At 45.0% G+C, this 18,629-nt stretch overlaps 2 protein-coding genes across 6 annotated transcripts in view; one reads left to right on the forward strand and one right to left on the reverse strand.

Moving 5' to 3' along the window:
- The window catches only part of OSTN (osteocrin), a 138,829-nt gene that overhangs the window by 90,562 nt on the left and 29,638 nt on the right, over positions 1-18,629 (reverse strand). For 3 of the 4 annotated variants that reach the window (XM_048076715.2, XM_067002294.1, XM_048076708.2), the window contains exon 2: positions 13,149-13,304. The gene's annotated coding sequence lies outside the window, so the exon portion shown is untranslated. Of the gene's footprint in view, positions 1-4,880; positions 5,026-13,148; positions 13,305-18,629 lie in introns of those variants that run through there. The other variant, XM_048076711.2, reaches the window with a different exon arrangement.
- Positions 9,722-14,667, forward strand: GMNC (geminin coiled-coil domain containing). 2 transcript variants are annotated; one of them, XM_048076703.2, is made up of 4 exons: positions 9,722-10,570; positions 10,663-10,748; positions 11,884-12,000; positions 13,502-14,667. In XM_048076703.2, the coding sequence occupies exons 1-4, from the start codon at positions 10,252-10,254 to the stop codon at positions 14,144-14,146; spliced, it is 1,167 nt and encodes a 388-aa protein (XP_047932660.1). In that variant the 5' UTR covers positions 9,722-10,251; the 3' UTR covers positions 14,147-14,667. The 2 variants fall into 2 exon arrangements, with proteins under 2 accessions (XP_047932660.1, XP_047932661.1); XM_048076704.2 differs by lacking the exon at positions 13,502-14,667 and adding an exon at positions 12,132-12,688.

The following is an 18,629-nucleotide window of genomic DNA, read 5'->3' on the forward strand; positions in this document are numbered from 1 at the left end:
ATAAAACACACCACCACGCAGGGATGCCTGAAAACCAAAACATTTTCAGCAACGCCTTATCCCTCCTCACTCACGGCAGCAAACCACTTCTTTGAAGGAATAAAGTCTATGATCACTGTTACTCCTGAAAATAAAAATACCTGCGCTTGCAGAGGGCTATTCATCGGTCAGAACATCTAACCCAGCATTTTCTTCACCACACATTTTGGCATAAATTGATAAACAAAGAGATAAAGCGACTTGCTGAAGGCTATCCCGCAGGCAGTAACTGGCCCAGAATTAGTACTGTAGAGCCTTTCAGCTCCCCAGTGAAAGATTTTGTTCTGGGGGGCTCCAGCTTCTTTGTGCCTGACGCATCAGGTGTGCTCGCCAGACACCTCCTTGTAGGTTCTGGGTGCTGGGGGTTTCACCTAGGTCTAAGCTCTGTTACTGAAAAGTAACTCCCTTGATGTTTGAAAAATTACAGAACAACAGCCAAAACTTCAAAAACCTCATGAACTTGGGTTCTTATCCAAATTGCATGGCTCAGTTCCACCTTGCATCCACAGAAACAGAAAGGCACAGACACAAAGTGAATGCCTGCGGAGCGTCTGCAGCACTTCAGCAGAATACTGAGAAAGAGACCACAAGCTTTGGAGATGCATAGCACAGCACGAGGACAGAAGCCAAAATCCAGTGGTGGGCATCAGGAGTTTCTGTGGCCCATATCAGAATGCTTGGAGGCCAGAATGTCACAAACACAAACGAGTCTCCAGGACCAAGGGCAGGGAGACTCCATGGAAACTGTAAACTGTACAAGGATTCATTTTCCCAAAGCGATGTTTCAGAGAAACAGCTGTGTTTTCCACACAAGCCCTACACGAAAGTTCTTACTGCAAGGTAGAGTCTCCTCAGAGAGTATATCCCCTGGAAGAGGGAAGAAGCAAGGGATTTGGAGGGCAATATGCCACATCAGGAGAGTATGACACAGGAACCTTGAGCCAAGAGAAGTCTCTTCTCTGAAGCCTACCCCGCAGCAGCTTACTAATCTCATTTCTTTCCCTGTTGTACTATTACATTTTGCAATGCAATTGCACAAGTGTAAAATCACAGTGAGGCATCGATGAATCCTGCTCTCTCATCCACGGGCAGTTAAAAACCAAACATTTCTCTTGTTTCTTATTCACTCTGAGGTCTTTTTACATTGCTTTGGCATAGTAAAAGGCTGCCAAGTAGATGCAAGTCTCCCCCACCACATCTTTCACCTCCAGGATAGCACAGAGTATAACTGTACAAAAAATCCTGCTAGCAGTCAATATCTGCTGCACATCATTGCTGCAACAGAGCCCACACTGCCATTGAAATGTGTAAACTTTTCCTTAAAATGAAATTTCAGCAAAAATTCAGAGGAGAAAACAGCTCTGATGTGTTTGGAATGGAATTCTTCTTTTAAAAAGCTTTGGGATTTGGAAGACATTTACTCTTTTAATCCATTATATCAAAATCATTGACAAAATCACAATGAAACATTTTGTTCCTTCCTAAAAACAAAAACCAAAGAGGAAAAAAAAATCTTTCACAGAGAATTAAAAAGCATTCAGGTTTCATTCCAACGAGCTGGGCGTCAGGACCTCAGCATTCTTTGAGAAAAGAGATTATTGTCTCCAGCCAGCTCTGGTGTAAGCCTGTAAAATCCTCTGCCAATCTTTTAGATGAATTACCAGCCAACTAATTCCTTTTCATCACCAGTTCATCGAACACTACCTGCACGGACTAGGAGCTGGAGAGTTTGTATATACGGACAGAGCTGTTTTACTAGAATGTCTCCCTAGTGACTTACTGTTTTAACTCAGCCTTTGAATGGCGTGCACAAAAACCCTGACATCTTTCTCAGCTCGTGACAACAACATCCTTCACCTTCTGACCCCCAACACATTTCCACGCATCCTGGGATCTTTCATTCATTATTGATTAGGGAAGGCAGCGCTATACAGCTCTGCAATGAAGAGATGCCCTCACATATATTTACTCAGATCAGAGATCTCTGCCAAGCCTCCCAGCTGCCAGCCAAGAATGAAAAGTGCCCAGCACTACACCCAAGGAGAGATGGAGGGGAGCCAGACTGCCAGCTCCTGAGCACCAGCCAAGAGGAAAAGCAGCACTAAATAGGTGAAGTCCAGTCCATAGGTACCGGCAATACAGTGCACATCTGAGAGCCCACAGACCAGGTTATGAAGCAGGCAGATGCATGCATCAGCGGCTGATGAGACATGGAGCACCATCCAGCTCTGCATCTGGTCCCATGAAAATTCATCCCAGTTTGGATGAAACCCACGAGCTAAGCTCTTCTGGCAGGTCTCCCTGCAAAATAGTTTGACTTCGACAGAAAACACCATGGAAAAAAACATGGCTTCTCAGCACACCATTGTTTCTCTCATACACTCAGCAATTTCACCCAAACCGTGGTTGATGCTCAACCCTCATAACACAGTCGAGAGAAACTGTTTCTATGATCTGTCATTTAACCACAGGGCTACCTCAGTGCATTTGTTTGCACCGCAGAAGCAGAGTTCTGTGATGAAAAGGTTACTTAGCTGCAGCATGGCAACTCGGCTCAGTGGTAACCTCTGGATGGAGGAAAACAAACACAGTAGTAGCGTGCTGCTGATGCCACGTAAAGAGGAGGCTTCAGTTCCAAAACCACATCAAGGTTTGTGTTAAAACTCCCACCCAATTAGTCCCTAAAACTCACGAAAGAAGTTTTCTGTTCAAAAATAACATCACTTTTGTAGAGCCCAGCGGTCACAGCCAAGAACAGAGGGCTTCATTTGACCACGGGCTATATGACTGCATTTGTGACTACACTAATATAAAATCTAAGCAGACACACCATTCCTGATGGAGAGATGAGCAACTGAACACAAAGATGCAAAGAATGACCTGGGCATACAAAGTAAATTGGTGACACAAAGCTCCCATGAATCCCGTTAAAGACTCTGCTAAAAAGAAAGACAACAGACAATCCCAGGAGCTTGTCTGAAACCTCAGAACAAACACTGCTACCCCTGTATAACATCAGACCCAGGAGCAGAACGTATTTACTTTTTATACAGCTATCAGACTGGCAATAGCAACAGGTTCCCACTCGTAGTTTTCGAGAGAACCTATCAGGATGTCAAGAGGCAGACATGAGATCGGTGTCTCTTTAGGGCCTTATTTTTATGTTACAGTTCCAGCTCCTCCAAAGGAAATAGCAAGACACCTACAATGTAAAGGGACTGGGATTTTTTCTGAGATAAACACAAAAGCAGTGCAATTAGTGTCCTCCTGTGATAGAGCATCTAGAAGAAAACTCCAGAATGATAGAAAGTTTTCTTCTATTTATTTTATTACCATGATACTCTCACCCTCAATGACACAGTATAGCAGTGAATTCTATAAGCATATCCCATGCTACATAGAAACAGCACTTTCTATTTGTCTTTTCACTTCAGGAGATGATTACTCATTCCCACATCTGGAAATATGATAAACTGCCATCTAGAGTGCTCCACACTGAAGAAAGATGAGATCTAATTGCTAGAGGCGTGTTGTTCCTCAGATGATCAGGAAAACAGAAAAATGATTACAAAACCAAACAAAATCAGCATAGATCGTTGCTTATAAGCACATCGAGACGGCAAACACCCAGGCTGAAAAAGAACCACATAAGCTAAAGTCAAAAAAAAGCAGAAGAGACTAATCTCCACTAATAAGTTTAGATAGGAAGTTAGAATAACATTTCAAACTGTCAAGAAATAAGAAGTAGTACCGGTGTCATAAAAGAACATATGGGAGGGTTGTCATTAAAATTTTTATGAACTGACTGCCTAACAAAACCAGGATATGGGACAAGATGACTCACAAGCCCCTTCAAGTCCTAGGCTATCACAAGTTGTTATCTAGGGTTTAGCTAACAGATCTCTCTCTGAAGCAGGGATCTTCTGTCCCTCTTAAAACAGCAGTTACGTCCACAGGAGACAACCAGGCTGAGCAGTTAACAGAACACGGGTGATGACAGATGGGTGAGCACTTGTGCACACAACACATGGCACACAAACACCTCTTATATTATTCAAGCACATTGCTTACACACTTCATCTGTAAGGATATTCTTATACATAAGAAGCATGCTACCTATGTATAAAGTTAACATTTTCAGATAAATCTGAAGCATGGCTGCGAATTTATGGAAGTCCATTTATAGAAGAAAACGTGATGCAATGGTAATGTGATTTTCCACTTTAAAATTAAGCATGTCCAATAAAGAACATCCTTTCAAAATCCTAATGTCTGCATAGGGTGATAATAAGTTCCTTGCAATGCTACTATCCAGAGGATAAGCGTGGAAGATGACTGCAAATCGGGAAGCGTATAAGCTTCTCAGGACCTTAAGCACTATAGGACACTTTCTAAAAGTCCGCAAATACTGTCAAAGCCATTCAAGATTAACTAAAAGTAAGAGATACTCATTTGGTTTTTCATTATTTAATTTGAGCACACCCAGCACTATGTGCATATAAATCCATCAAATAATATCCATTACTCAAATTAACTTTCTATATCATCACAATGATACCCTTTTCCATGTTGCTGTTAAAATACAACTTATTTCCTTTGGAGAGTTAAAAAATAACAAGTGACCCTTTTCAGAATACAACAAACTAAACACTAGTAATACCAAATTCACTTCTGGGGAGCTGTCAGAGGTAAATCTCATCCAGCATGCATGCACCAGAAAACACAGAAATGCAATCACAAATATCTAAATGTACTGTGTGCCTTCATTTCAAACCACAAGAAAGCGTTGAAGCCACCAAAAGAATCATGTCTGTGTAGTATAGACTCTATCACTGACTCACCATCCTCACTGTGAGAAACCACAGGCAAATCCAGAAGGGTCTGTTACAGTTTTTTGGTTGTCTTTTGAATTTGTTTGCTTCCAAATACTTTTGAAATACCACAGTGCTACATTGCATAAAAACAGAAGAGCTGGAGCGCAACAGACTGGGGCTCAGTTTGATAGACTGCATTTTACACCTGTGGACTTCATTTGTTGTATTTACTGCCAGCTGACAACAATTTCCAAACTGGTCACTCACCTGAGAGAGTGATAGAAAAGCTAAACATTAGCTTAAAATGTACCAGGAAGAAATAAAAGTTTTACCAATATTCTTCTCTAAAACGTTGGTGAATTACACAGCAGACTTGAGCAATTTTTGTCATCCATCTAAGAAACAGGTCAATGTCAGCTGGAATATTCTCTGAGATGGGTCCCTGTGGTGTATATATTATGGGAAGATTGTAAAAGAGCATGCCTTATTTGACTTAAAAGCAAGGGAAACGACAGTACGTGACAGCACTCTGCAAAGACATCAAAGATAAACACTACAGAGGAACAAGGACTGTCTAAATTCAAGCAAGATATTGGCACTAGGACAAAAAGGATTATAACTGCTATGAATACATTCAGTCAGGAAACTAGGAAGTGCCTAGCCATCAGAGCCCAGAGAGCCTCTCAGTAGGAATGACATAAGGAAAATAACCTAATTAGTTTTAAGAGGGAGATTGAAAAAATATGAAAGTAAACAGCAGGGGATTAGGTTTGGGAAGTGCCTTTTAGACCTGTGTTTGTGGATGAAGACTAATCACAGAAACAATCAGGACCTGTATCTGAACAAATTTCCACTGAAAAGCATTCCTGCAAATTAGTCTCATCAGGCTTAACTAATCACACATTTAGTTCACAAACATCATCACAGATTCATGCAAATACCAGATACCTGTATGAACCCCAGTATAGGTCCAATACTGGGACATATTATATGAGCCTTTTTTTTTTTTTTTTGCCACCAATACACTTGCCATTCCTAAGAGGGATAAGAAGCACTGTAGCAGCAATATGACAGAATAAATGAAGAGGCTTTTGGGTGAGTCTAGACATCTGTGCAGGTGGTAGCATGAAAAGTAAGACTGACTGAGGTAAATCCAGAAAAATAATAATATTTACAAATAGTTTAAGAAAACTTTTATACTTCTGTAAACCATCACTTCTGGAAGCCAGTTCACAATCGTCCAAACACAATTTTAGAGCCATTTCTACATAGAAATGTGTTAAATCAGAAAAATCCAAGGAGGATTAGCTTCATTATTATAATTTAAACAAAAATAATAATAAAATTTAATGAAAATTAAATTTAATTCAAACATTGATAAATGTATGTACACAGAATCCGACAGTAATACTACAGTATTCACAAATGTCTCATCCCTGAACTTTCACTCCAACTAAAGTGCCAGATTAACTACAACAAGCAGTAAGAGCTCTGAGACTAGCTGCCTCAGATAAACGGGAAAAGAATTAGCAGGTGATTGTTACTTGGTTTTGTTTTACATGATGCATTGATGTATAATTGCTAATGTGACTTGAAGCTTTTCTATCATCATATGTAACATCCCCAGCCAGTTTGCAAAATTAGCTCTTTCTCTCTTACACCAACTGCATTTGGCCTTCCCTTGACGGAATATCACTCAGAAGTTACCTCCCCAAACCTATGAGGCAGTTGGGCTCTGATATGGCAGCCTGTTACCATGTACCATCCTTCATTCTCGGGCATGGAAACCATGATGCAGGGAGTCAAAATGAATCAGTTGAGCTTAGAAAGCAAAGCCAACAGTATAAAACCAACAAGATGCCAGCTTTGTAGATGCAACAATGGGGTGACCACAGGTTTTGTTCATACCTGTTTTTCACTCAGTGTGTCCACACTCCTCCTACCACTTCTTAGAGACAAATAGCATGCCAGAGCACACATGCTTCAGCCAAGAGGAAGCACAGAGCCACCAGCGTTGTGCCAGGCAAAGGGCCACCTAGTAGCAACTATGGGCCAGCATAGAATGAATCATAAAATCATAGAACAGCTTGGGTTGGAAGGGACCTTAAAGATTATCCAGTTTCAAACTCCCTGCCACATGCAGGGATGCCACCCATTAGAACAGGTTCCTCAGGGCTTCATCCAACCCGGCCTTGAACACTTCCAGGGACGGGGCATCCACAACCGCTCTGGGCAAACTGTTCCAGTGCCTCACCACCCTCTAAGTGAAGAATTTCCTCCTAGCCTCTAATCTAAGTTCCCCCTCTTTTAGTTTAAAACCATTCCCCTCGTCCTGTCATTATCTGATTGAGCAGCAATCCACCCACCCAGGTCCACAAAGCAGGAAGGAAACTTCCCCTGCACCTGCAGACGTGCTTTTAGACACTCGGTGCACCATGAGGAACGAAATGTGAAATGAAATTGCAGGGGAACTTTTGGACCAGATGATGTGAAGGTCTTTTGCAACCTTAGCAACTCTATGACTGGGGGGCATTACAAGAGGCAGCCCCTGCGCAGGGGGTATCTGTGGTACCCACAGGGCCGAGCAGAGCCGCCTGCAGACCCCAGGGGAGGCCCACATGCAGGAACACCCCCAGGCTGCCCTGGCTGAGGCAATGCCCCCTACAGCCACCATTGCCCCCCCCCAGCCACCATTCCCCCCCCTCAGCAGACGCTGGCTGATGACGTCACCGGGCCCGCTCGCCTCTCCCAATGGCGGGGCCCGGCGCTCCCGCTGCCTGAGGCAGCCCCAAGATGGCGGCTGCCTCGGCCGGCCCGGGGCCGAAGTCGCAGCCCCTGGAGGGGCTCCCGGGGCCGGGCGGGCACCGCGCGGCCTCGGCGCCTCACGCAGCGCTGTTGCGGGCCCCGCCGTCCCTTCCAGCCCGCCCGAGGCTGCCAGGCCCGCCGCCTCTCCCGCCCTGCGGCCTCTGGGGGCTTTGCCTGCCTGCCCCCGGCCCTTCCCCAGCGCGTTACTGCCCCAGGTGTGAGAGAGCAGCCGCTGCTGCATAGCCCTGGGAGGCCCCCTGAAGCAGCCCAGAGAAGGGAATAAAAACAAGCCAAGCACAGCAGTATGGGGCCCTGATGCCCACTGGGAGCATTTCGTTGTGCTTGTGGTCCTGGCGAGCCCCCCAGCCAAGCTGGCACCTGAAGAGCGGGGGTTATTGCAGCAGTTAGTGGACAGACTGTGCAGAGCTGGGGTTTAGGAAAGCTGACATAGCTTGGTGACCCAAGGCTGGGTGTGGTGTGGCTCTGGAGCGCAAGCCCTTTGTAAAACGCCTCTCTTGGAAGAAAACATAATCGAGGCGGGTGATGGCAGTGATTTAATTTGGCATAGCTGCCAGTTTACCTTGGGCAGCAACCTAGGAAAGTATGCCAATAAGAAAAGAATATAAGTGGCCCTCTTGGTTTTTATTGTCCCTGAGCCTTGCTAAATGGGTAACAGCACTGAGCATCCTTCATGGGGGAAATGAAAGACCGTCCCATATGCCAGCCTGGCCTGCCTTTGGCCCTGCCTCACTGTCAGCTGGCTGCAGCTTGTGTCCTCAAGCAGGTCGGGTCACCTCCCTGAACAGCCCTCACCATGGCAGGAGGCAGGATCCTGACCAAACAACTGCTCTGCTGTTAGCCTTATTCACACCATCCCCTGTGCTATTCAAAGACAGACCCTCACTGAAGAGGTTTTTGACTTTTTTTTTTTTTCCCCCTGGGAAAATCCAAAGTCTATCTACAGATTTTAGTTGTCATGGAACTGCTTTGAGTTAGAGGTGACTGTATGCAGACAATCTGTTACACACCTGCATATGGCTTTTGCAACATTACCCTGTATGACAGTAAATCTTACACCATTGACACTGCATTTTTATCCTGAGATCTTCTCCTGGAAACCTGGGGCTTGACAGCAATCTAATTCCCAATAAAGTGAGACTTTTGCAGAAGCTTGTCATTGCAGACTGTATTGCTCTGAAATCTGTGCTTTCTTTCTCATCAGAACTGTCCACAGAACTGCCCTGGATCATGTTTGCTTTTACACACCCCCAGGAAATTGTGGAAAAGTCACTCCCTCAGCCAGGCATGTTGGACAAACTTGCTTCCTTCTGCTGGATTTTACAGCTGCAAACAAGGCTTCAAAACAAACCAAACCAAAACAAAACAAAAAAACCTTACTAGTAACACCAACAGCCCTGCTCTGAACGTGTGGGATGCTTCCCTGGATCCCTGCTCGTTTCCTGGAGTGAAACTCAGACGCACCAGCTCAGTGCTGTCCTGAAGTGTGTGGAGGCTTTTTTTTCCTCTCTCTCCTTCTTTTCTTTTCCCTCCTTCCTTGTGTTGATTTGTGGGGCCAGAATGACTTTGATTTCAGCAAGTTTGCTGTTTATTCACGTCACAAGTTTGACAGCTTTACACCAAATCAGATTGCTGGGTTTCAGGAGAGCTCTGAGGCGTCACTGGGAGCTCCTTTAGATTAAACTCGCCTCCCCGGTCTCCCCCCTCTCCCCCTCCTTCAGAGCCATTTAAACCTCGCTGGGGCTTTAACAGAAACGTGCTCCCAAGACCTGCATTTCATTCTGCCTCTAACATGGTAAGTGCTCTTTGCATTTCTCTCGACCTGGAGGCAGAAAAGGAGCAGCTGGTCTCTTTGCCTTGGGGCTTTGCAGGAGGTTTTGTGCCCTCTAATATGGGGAAGGAAGAGGGCTCTCCTCTACCTGCAGGAGCAGTCCCTGCTGCTTTGCCTTCCCAAGGATGAGCAGATTCCCCTCTCGAGGCTCCAGGCTCTGCCGTTGCTTTGCAGAGATTCAGATCGTGCTTATTTGGAGGGAAAAGGGGTGACTCCAGAGACAACCCCCAGGCTTTGCTACTGTGCAGTCTGGGACTCCTGCAGAACGGCAGGGGCAGAAAAGAGAGCAGGCAGCCTGGAGGTGACTCCGCTAGCTTTGTGCAGCTGTAGACCTGAATCAAGCCCCCAAGGTGGGACGAATGAACCGGCCGAGGACAACCTGGCTCCTCTCTCCATCTTAAACCCGCTCAGGACCGTAGCATTTCCCAAGGCACCGCAGGAAACTCAGCCCCCTCCCTGGCACACCTCTGCTCGGAGCCCCTCTGCCACGGGGGGCTGCGGCGGGGGCGGCACCGCCGGGTGCCCAGCGGCTGAGAGCGGGGCGCTGCGGTGCCGCCGGGCCGGGGGGGGACATGGGGGGGGCCGGGTCCCCGAGCGGGCACCCGGGGCGGGGCTGGGAGCTGCCGGGGGGGGCAGCGGTGCCCTCCTGAGCCAGGCACCTGAGCGAGCCCCAGCTGGGACAGAGGGGAAGGGGTAAGGGAGGGAATAAGGGGAGAGGGGAAAGGGGGGGACCCTGCCGGAGCGATGGGATGCTCCTCACGGGGATGCGCCCCGCTGAGGGTCCAGAGGAGGGCTGACACCGCCTCCCCCCCGGGGCTTGCCGCAGCCGGAGGGGCAGGAGAGAGGAGAGGGGGGACCCAGCCGCCGGCCCCCCCATCCCCACGACCCCTTTTCCTTCCGCAGAGCGGCAGCCGGCCGTGCCCGCAGCCGGACTTCAGCGGGGGGCCGGGCTGCTCCTGCCCCTGGCCGGCCCCCGGCGGGGTTTCCAGGGAGAGCCGGGCCGCCGTCCGCGCCGCGGAGCTGCCGCTGCACGGCCAGGGCCGGCGGGAGGCTCGGCCGCCCGGTAAGTGGGGGGCGAGGGGGGCTCGGCCCCGGCAGGGAGAGCGCCGCGGCCCCGCGGTCGGAGCGGGCTAACCCCGCGCTGCTGTCGCCCAGGCCGGCTGTGCACCCCCGAGCTCGGTGGGCAGGACGAGGCGTGGCGGGGAGACCAGCTGTCCTCCCAGCTCTACAGGAACAAGCAGGTAAGGGTGTCCCCCCCTCGGCATCCCGCACTTCGCTGCGCGCCTTCTGGGGCTGGTTCGGGGGTGGGGAGCGGGGCTGACCCCCTTCTGCGGTTTCTCCGGTCCTTGCTCGTGTTTGTCTTCCCCGTGTTGTCCCACGAAGATGGAACAGCTGTTGGGGGTTCCCTGCTCACCTTCCCCCCTCTTACTGCGCATTGCGCAGGGGAAGTCCGGGGACTTCAGGCTGTAATGTTGCGGAGCCTCATGCTGTTAACTGAAATTACACTATGTCTGTCCTCCTAATCCACCAGGATTACCTTCATGAGAAACGATTCCACCAGAATTACCTACTCGTATATATGGAGAATCAACCATTTTGACCAACAAGCATTGCCTTGTAACTTTCTCTCCTTTCCTTTTTTTTTGTACATCGCATCAAGCAGCAGGACAAATTCTGAACAGTCCTAGATGAAGGAATTCCAGAGAGATCATTCTGAAGAAAGACCTGGAGTGATATTTTGACACATTAAAGTAAATGGAAGCTCACTTACTAATTTTAAGGTCCCTGGAATCAAATCCTAGTTCCAGACATCAGTGTACTTCGTTCTTTGGCTCTACCTTAATCATTTAAATCAGTGTTTTTCAGCCTGTGGTCAGCAGATGCCGGGTGCAGGAGATCCTGCCAATGACAGTTGCATCTTCCTTCTGTATCCTATCCCCATAAATTGTTAGCCTCCAGCTCCTTTCTCCTTTTCTCCATCAGCCAACTATAAATTGGAATGAGAGGGATGTAAAAGGATGCTTACTGCCACTCAGGAGGAGATCTGGTAGCTGCTGTCATGCCCATTACGGTTTCTGGCTGTTCATGGGACTACCTGTAATTCTTTTCTGTTATTATTCCACAGTTACAGGTGGTTGGTTGGTTGGTTTTTTTCCTCTCTCCAGAGTAATCTTTTCAAACACTTACTAAAGAATAAAAGTCAAAAGTGAAAACTGAACTTAGCCACTTAGATATACAGAAGCAAGAGGCTTGAGGGGATGGGTTGCGTTCACAAAGCAAACACCCAGTTCACCAAATCCAAGCAGCCTGTACCATAGGGCAATTGCTATTAAGTTACAGAGTCAACACCTATTCATCAGTATCTCTACTCCACAGCTTCAAGATACTTTGCTTCAGAAGGAAGAGGAACTTGCTAGGTTACATGAAGAAAATAATAACCTCCGACAATACCTGAATTCTGCCCTGATTAAATGCTTAGAAGAAAAAGCCAAGGTATTGTACTCAAGCCTGTTGTACAAATGTGTGCAGAAGAAACACTTTGAATAAATACATGCCATTAAAATATGTGGAAGGTCTAAGAGTGCAGACAACCTGCAGCTGAGATCTGCTTTTTAACTTCACAGAGCTGTGAAATTGTTGCTCATGGGTCTCAGGTGATGGTTTCCTTCAGGAGTAACATCCTATCAGGTTCTGACTGTGGAGACATTGTAGCCCATAGCATGATTAAATTTCGGTTGTAAGTAGAGCAAGGTAAAATTATTTGGTCTAAAACTTTTTTTTTTTTTCAGGGAGTTCAGATTTGATCATATTAAAATATTTATTGAAATTGTTTGTTTTGTCAGTTACTCCTTTGGAGAAGGATTAATTTTTCCATTTTTTATGCTTTGGGTGATTTCTTTTTTGTTTTTTGTTACCTTCCCATGATACATTTTATTCATTTACATTAGAACACTGATCTTCTCATTTTTTTCCAATTTATTAATTAGTATTATGTATATTAGTATTATAATTAGCATGTTAAAACTCTTTGTGTTTACTTTATTAATTTTTTGATATTTTAATTCTCTCCCAAAAGAAAATAAAAATATATATTTCTTGTCAACTCAAAGACTTTTTTTTTTTAAACTATTCCAGACTTCCCCATGAAAACAAGTGATTATTTGCTCAGCTCTTTGGATTGGGCATGAGGTAAAAAGGCTTACAAAAAAATAGGGGCCTTTCCTTTTACATCCTATTCCCAGCTGACAATGCGGCACATCCATCCCTCTGCCGTGCCAAGACCTGGCTCCTGGTAGTAGAAGAGGTCTCCTTCATTGGGCCTAGCAGGGAGATGTGGCCACCCCTCGATGCTATGTGGAGGAGAGTCCAGTGTGACACTGTCATGGGAGGTGGCCAAGCAGCGAGTTCATGACATGGTAGGGACCTTCCTTGTTATTCCTGCCTTTCTTTGACCATCCCTGGGCGCCTGAAGGGCCTTCTTCCCGGGCTACTGGCAGCCGAGGTGGATGAAAGAGCTCAGAGTCGTGGAGGCTGCAGCTCCAAGCGCTCCCTGGCTGCGAATGCACCTGCCCCAGCATGACTTACCTCAGCATCCTCCCTCTTTGTCAAGCTGCCACATTCCCCCCCAATACCCCACTCACCTGCCAAATGCTGCTGGCAGCACCAGCACGGAGAAGTGCAGCACAGCCAGACGGGAGCTCTCATTTCACGCCTTACTGAGTGAGAATGCAATCAAAGCACAGGCCTTATTGACATTGTCAAATTCTTCTCTTTCAGCAACTCGGTTGTTTCAGAGGCTGTAAGGACAAAATAATTAGTCATATTCCATATGTTTACGGAGTCCAAAAAGAACACAGAGTGGAAAAAAATATATTTTTATAAGGACAGTAGTAACTGTTTTGCCCATCTAAAATCTGAGATCAGAAATATGTTACTTACTGGTAACTAAATAATTGACCTTTAATCTTATCTTTTTTTTTTTTTTTTTAAATAGAAAGTGCTATCCTGCCATGGCCAAAAAAACTCTTCTATTCTCAAAAACACCAAAAGGAGATTAAAAGAGGACTACTGCTTTACTCCTCAAGAAACTCCTCATGCTTCCAAAGCCAGAAGGAACCTCTTTAATGAATTCACTGCCTGTGAAGAGCAAGCCAGTCCTGCTGTGGACAGCTGGGTCTTGCAGACCTTAGGACTGAAAGATGTCGACACCATCGATGAATCTTCAGCTAACTACAGTGCCCTGTCCTCAGACCTTGGAAAAGATTCATACTGCCTGAGCCCCGATGAAGCAATAGACTATGGCCACAGCGAAGGAGCAGCAGCAGCATATAGCTACAGCCACATGCCTCCAGCTAACAGCAGTGTCCATCCATGCAGCACGGACTCTACCTTCCTTCCCCAGTTTCCTTCAGCACCCTGTGTCTCTTCACCAGTGCCAAGTGTTTCCTCCCTCCCAGCCTATGGGTTGCCATATTTGACTAACGATTTGTCACCTAACAGAACAGAAGTGGCCTTCACAACATCTCTAAGTCCTCACCGCAATGTGAGAACACACACCTTCCACCAAGGACAAGCTTTTGTGCGCAGAGAAGATGATGGAGGATGGAGATTCACCTGGGTGCCCAAGCAGGCTGAATAAGGTACCTGCATCAAGGGTCAGCTAGAGAGGATGTAAGAGACATACACTTCACCCTGTGCTCGAGACAACTTCAGGCATCAGAAACAAGCCTGTTAAATGCTACCCTGCCACCCACCCATTTGTCATTCCCTTCCAGATTTTCACAGGTGTGGCTCCGGATTGCACTGAGACAGGTATCTGCCCCAGGCCAGGTGTTTAGATTGGACCTAATTCTCTTGTGCCTGTGTTGAGATACCTTCTTTTTCTTGCATCATGGTTTCTTTGTCATCAACTATTCCTTGTTAACTCATGTCTTCCAGACTGAACTACTTTCAGCATTGACGGTCACTCCCACATGCATCAAACTGGAAGGGATTTGGGGAACACAGTTTGGAAACAACATCTCTCCCCAACATCCACAGATGACAAAGATGGCATAGGCTGAGGGTCAGCAGTGTCTGTGATTTGGGTCTCTCCTGGCTACATAGATTGCCTTGGATTAAGGCAACCACTCTCTTTGTTAACGTGTTACACTAGGTTGCCCTACCTGCAGTCATTTGGTACTATCATTATTTATTTTTTTATAATAATTCAAAACAGGACTTGCTTCTGTTGCCTAAAGGCTACTTAATTACAAGCGATCCAGAAGTTTGAGAGATTTTCTTCTGCTGTGATTAGAAGACGGATCTGTTTTCTGCATTGTTTTAAAGGCATTTTATCTGTCAGGAGTTAAGATACTTAGAGCCCTGTATCTCACCAACTTTAGCTACAGAACAGGAACTAGATTTGAAGGTGCTGTGGAGTAATGACACTGCCATCTCCAGCCAAGGCCCTGACCTGATATATTAGTGGCAGGCATTTTCTCAGCTGTGGTTGAAGTACACTCAGAGCACTTCTTTCTTCTGCAAAACATGCATTCCGCTCAGCTGCAGGATCCCACTAGCCTTCTGATCAATTTTCATCCCAGTCTACCGGCCTAATAATGGATGTTTTTTATAGAAGGAAGCCACTCCTGGCTTCAGAAGTGGTTTCTGTTGGTTCCATTGGGCTGTTTTGCACTTGTGAAAGTGGAGATATTGTTTCTAGGGAACAACTTCTTGACCTTTTTGTCTTGATCTTTGAGATCATGCAGAGATTTACCTGCAGTCAACATCAGCCCAGAATCAGGGCTGCTTCCTCCTCCCCACCATACCCTTCATGCTTCCTGTGGGAAACGCTTCTTATGTTTCTCCTGGTTTGTGGAGGCAGTATCACTTAGTGATTAGTGAGTGTTTGGGAACTCAACCTTCAACACCACCTCTTGCCTCTCCATGTCGCTGTCAGACAGTGGTGACCTGAAGTTAAGACCGTGACTGCCTTGAGAATGTTTTAAAATGCCTGGCGAGGAGGTGCTCCAGCACTGCCCAGAGCAGTTGGTAACATTATTAATGACATGAAGTCAACTGACCTGCAGTAAGCTCACTGGTGATGTTTGTGTTACATTTGTTTTCCGCTTTATAGTAGTTTGATACCTAAACATTGGAAGTGAAGGGAATGATTTGGTTATTCTGGCTTTCAGAATGGCCCCAGTGACATTGAGGAAGTACTTTCATAAGTAAAAATAACCATATGTGAGGATTTCCTTCCAGTGGGCTTATTTTTCTATAGAAAATTAGATATTTTATTTTTTAAAGGATAAAAGCTTCTCCCAAACAGCCTCTTGTGCCTTAGAATTGCAATATTTGGATTTCTCCATCAGGAGCAGTAGTGATTTCCCAGAAGACTTTTAAATAAGTGATTGTATTTCTGTGTAGTTACTTTAAAGTCATAGGGCAGACTTCCAGAATAGGCTATTTGAAAGCATTGATTGTAGGCACTATTGCACTGGATTAAAAACAACAACGCACATGAAATAAATACAAGATTATTTTTTTTCTGGGGTTTTGTTGTAGTCTGTGAAAATGTGGCCAGCTGATAAAAACTGGTCAGACAAGACTACTGATCCATAGCACTTTTCTGCTTTTCCATGAAAGTATATTTAAAAAAAAACCTGTCCTACAAACAGTTTATTTTTCTTCAAGGCATTTTTCTACTAATAGACTCTAGATTTAATATATAATGTGACACTGAAGAAAATAACTCCATTCACTGGAGTTTTTATTGGTGCATATGATAGTGCAGAAAATATCTGGCCTTAAGTGATGGGAAGCCCTGCTATTTGTGGTGATATGGGATGAACAACATGCAGGCAAATAGTGTGGCCAGAGGATTATACCCAACACAGCTGTAGATACCACATCATTCAAAGCAGCTGTAAAACTTAAGCAGAGAAAGATCTCTGTATTCTGATGGTGCTCAATACCATTGCCTATATTTTCAATGATACGGAGTCAGCAGCAGTAACAAATATATTCTTCTGTCAGCAAATATTAAATCATATTTTGTATTCTCTAAGGAGAGAAAACCTTTCCCCATTTGACGTTTCCTTTCCACATCTTTAGATCAATTCATTTGAAAATTTCTTTGCAGAGAACCAGCACAAAACAGTCAGATCTTTGGTACAATTCCAAGTAGGGTTTCAGCAGAACTGAAACAGTGCTCGAATCTTTGCAGCATTTTGTAAAAGGATGACTGGACCCCTTGTCTCATAGCAAATAAATTATAGATGTAACTGAATAGTTCAGTGAATACTTCACCTAAACATATCTTCCTCTTTTGCTGCAGGCTCCTGAGTTTTGCTCAGCACAAAAATATGGAGTCCTGTGGCAGGGATTTGTGTAGAGTCCCATAGTGCTGCTCCTGGCTTGCAAACATGAAAACTTACAATTCTAGTTTAGAAAACTGTGAGAAAATATATCTGCTGTCTGCTACATGTGAACAATGCTGCTGATTGCCATAGCAGAAGGAGCACACTGGAAAGGAAATTCACCAAATAACTAAAGGTAATTTTTTTTTTCCCCCCAACACCATGATTTGAACAAGTATTTCCTTAGCTATCATCAAGTACAATGCAGACAAGACTACTCTAGCACCAGTGCACAATAAACAAGCCAAGGTGAGGACTGAGACTCTTCTGCTTTTCTGTTTCTCTAAAAACAAGAGGAAGCACCTCTGGGTTCTGATATGGCCTCTGGTATGCTACTTCATTTCTGTGCTTTGATTTCTACTGGTTTCACCAGTGGTGGAACCAGTTCAGAGCAGTTTAACAAGAAAACACAATACTTGCTGCTGCAAACTGTGTGAGGTTCCCTCTTGCCCAGGAGCAGCTCCAGATGTGTGTACCTCTGGGACTTGGAGGCATGACTTAAATGGCCCAGGGGCACTGGGAGGCTCTTTGGGCAATGGGAACTTCGTCGTCTGTAAATACTCATTTTGTATTAACATATCCTGTTTTATTTTTTTATTTGAAGTTCTTTTTCTTTGTGAGTGGAACACATGCAGCTGCACACTTTAAAACAACCCATGTTTCTAGAATGTATGCTATTAGAAACAGAAGTTAATTTAACACTTGATGTTTGATTTTTGTGATTGAGAGTCTATGATTATACATAAACATCAATTTTACCTGTGTAATTAAGTTTAAGTTATGTCTAATAAAACTTGAAATAACATCTAATTGATGCAAATCTGCCCATAACTACACACTTAAACATCTATTAAACAACCATTGTTCACACTGCACAGCATAACACCTAGCACCTACACATCTCTTCAGAGGACTGAGAGAGATCTTTATTTCCTGCAAGCACAAGTGTCCACACAAGTAGGTGCAGCTTGTGAGCATGTTATAACAGAAGTAAAGATGCAATAGCCACAGGTATGCCACTTCAGCCAGGGCTTGCACAATGCCTTTCAGTGATCCACTATTGTTTTGGCTAAGAAATAGATTCCACACTACGGAATGACTAGGACCAAGGGAAGTACTGTGCTTTTTTTTGTCTGTTATTTTTGCAGCAAACCCACTTAATAGACCTACACCTTCCTTCTTAATCAGCTGAGCATCATGATAGTACTCTGTGTACTCCTAATTTTGACTCTGAAGTGATGAATTGTAAAGTGGTACCGAGGTGTCATGTAAAGAGACTGAAGATGAGAGAAAAGCATGAGTAAAGAATGCGAGTCTCCATTTAGTCAGCTATACTCAACACCAAAAGTAAAACTGTTATTTATTAACTTCCTTTTCTGACTGGGAGAAGGTTTAGTAGTGACCAGACACCAGCTAGGACCAGCGAGATCTATTTTTCATTGGAAAGCGAGATTATTATTTTTTAATTGCTCCTGAGATACAAAAAGAACCTTCTGCTTTAAACTCTTTTGTCCTCTAGAAGCCACTGTTAGCCTAGCAGATGATTCGCAAACATCCTGGCTTGTTGCCAGGTAGATGACACCCTGTCACAGAGAGAGCAGTCTGTAAATAATTCGTAGAATGAGTTGTGATTCACCTAAAATGCCATCTTTCCAGTCATTCCTCTGGTTCATCAGTTGTGCATCGCTGAGTTATTTCGAGGCTAAATATTTACATGCA

This window comes from Anser cygnoides, chromosome 9, assembly GCF_040182565.1.
Source record: "Anser cygnoides isolate HZ-2024a breed goose chromosome 9, Taihu_goose_T2T_genome, whole genome shotgun sequence".
Taxonomy (NCBI): domain Eukaryota; kingdom Metazoa; phylum Chordata; class Aves; order Anseriformes; family Anatidae; genus Anser; species Anser cygnoides.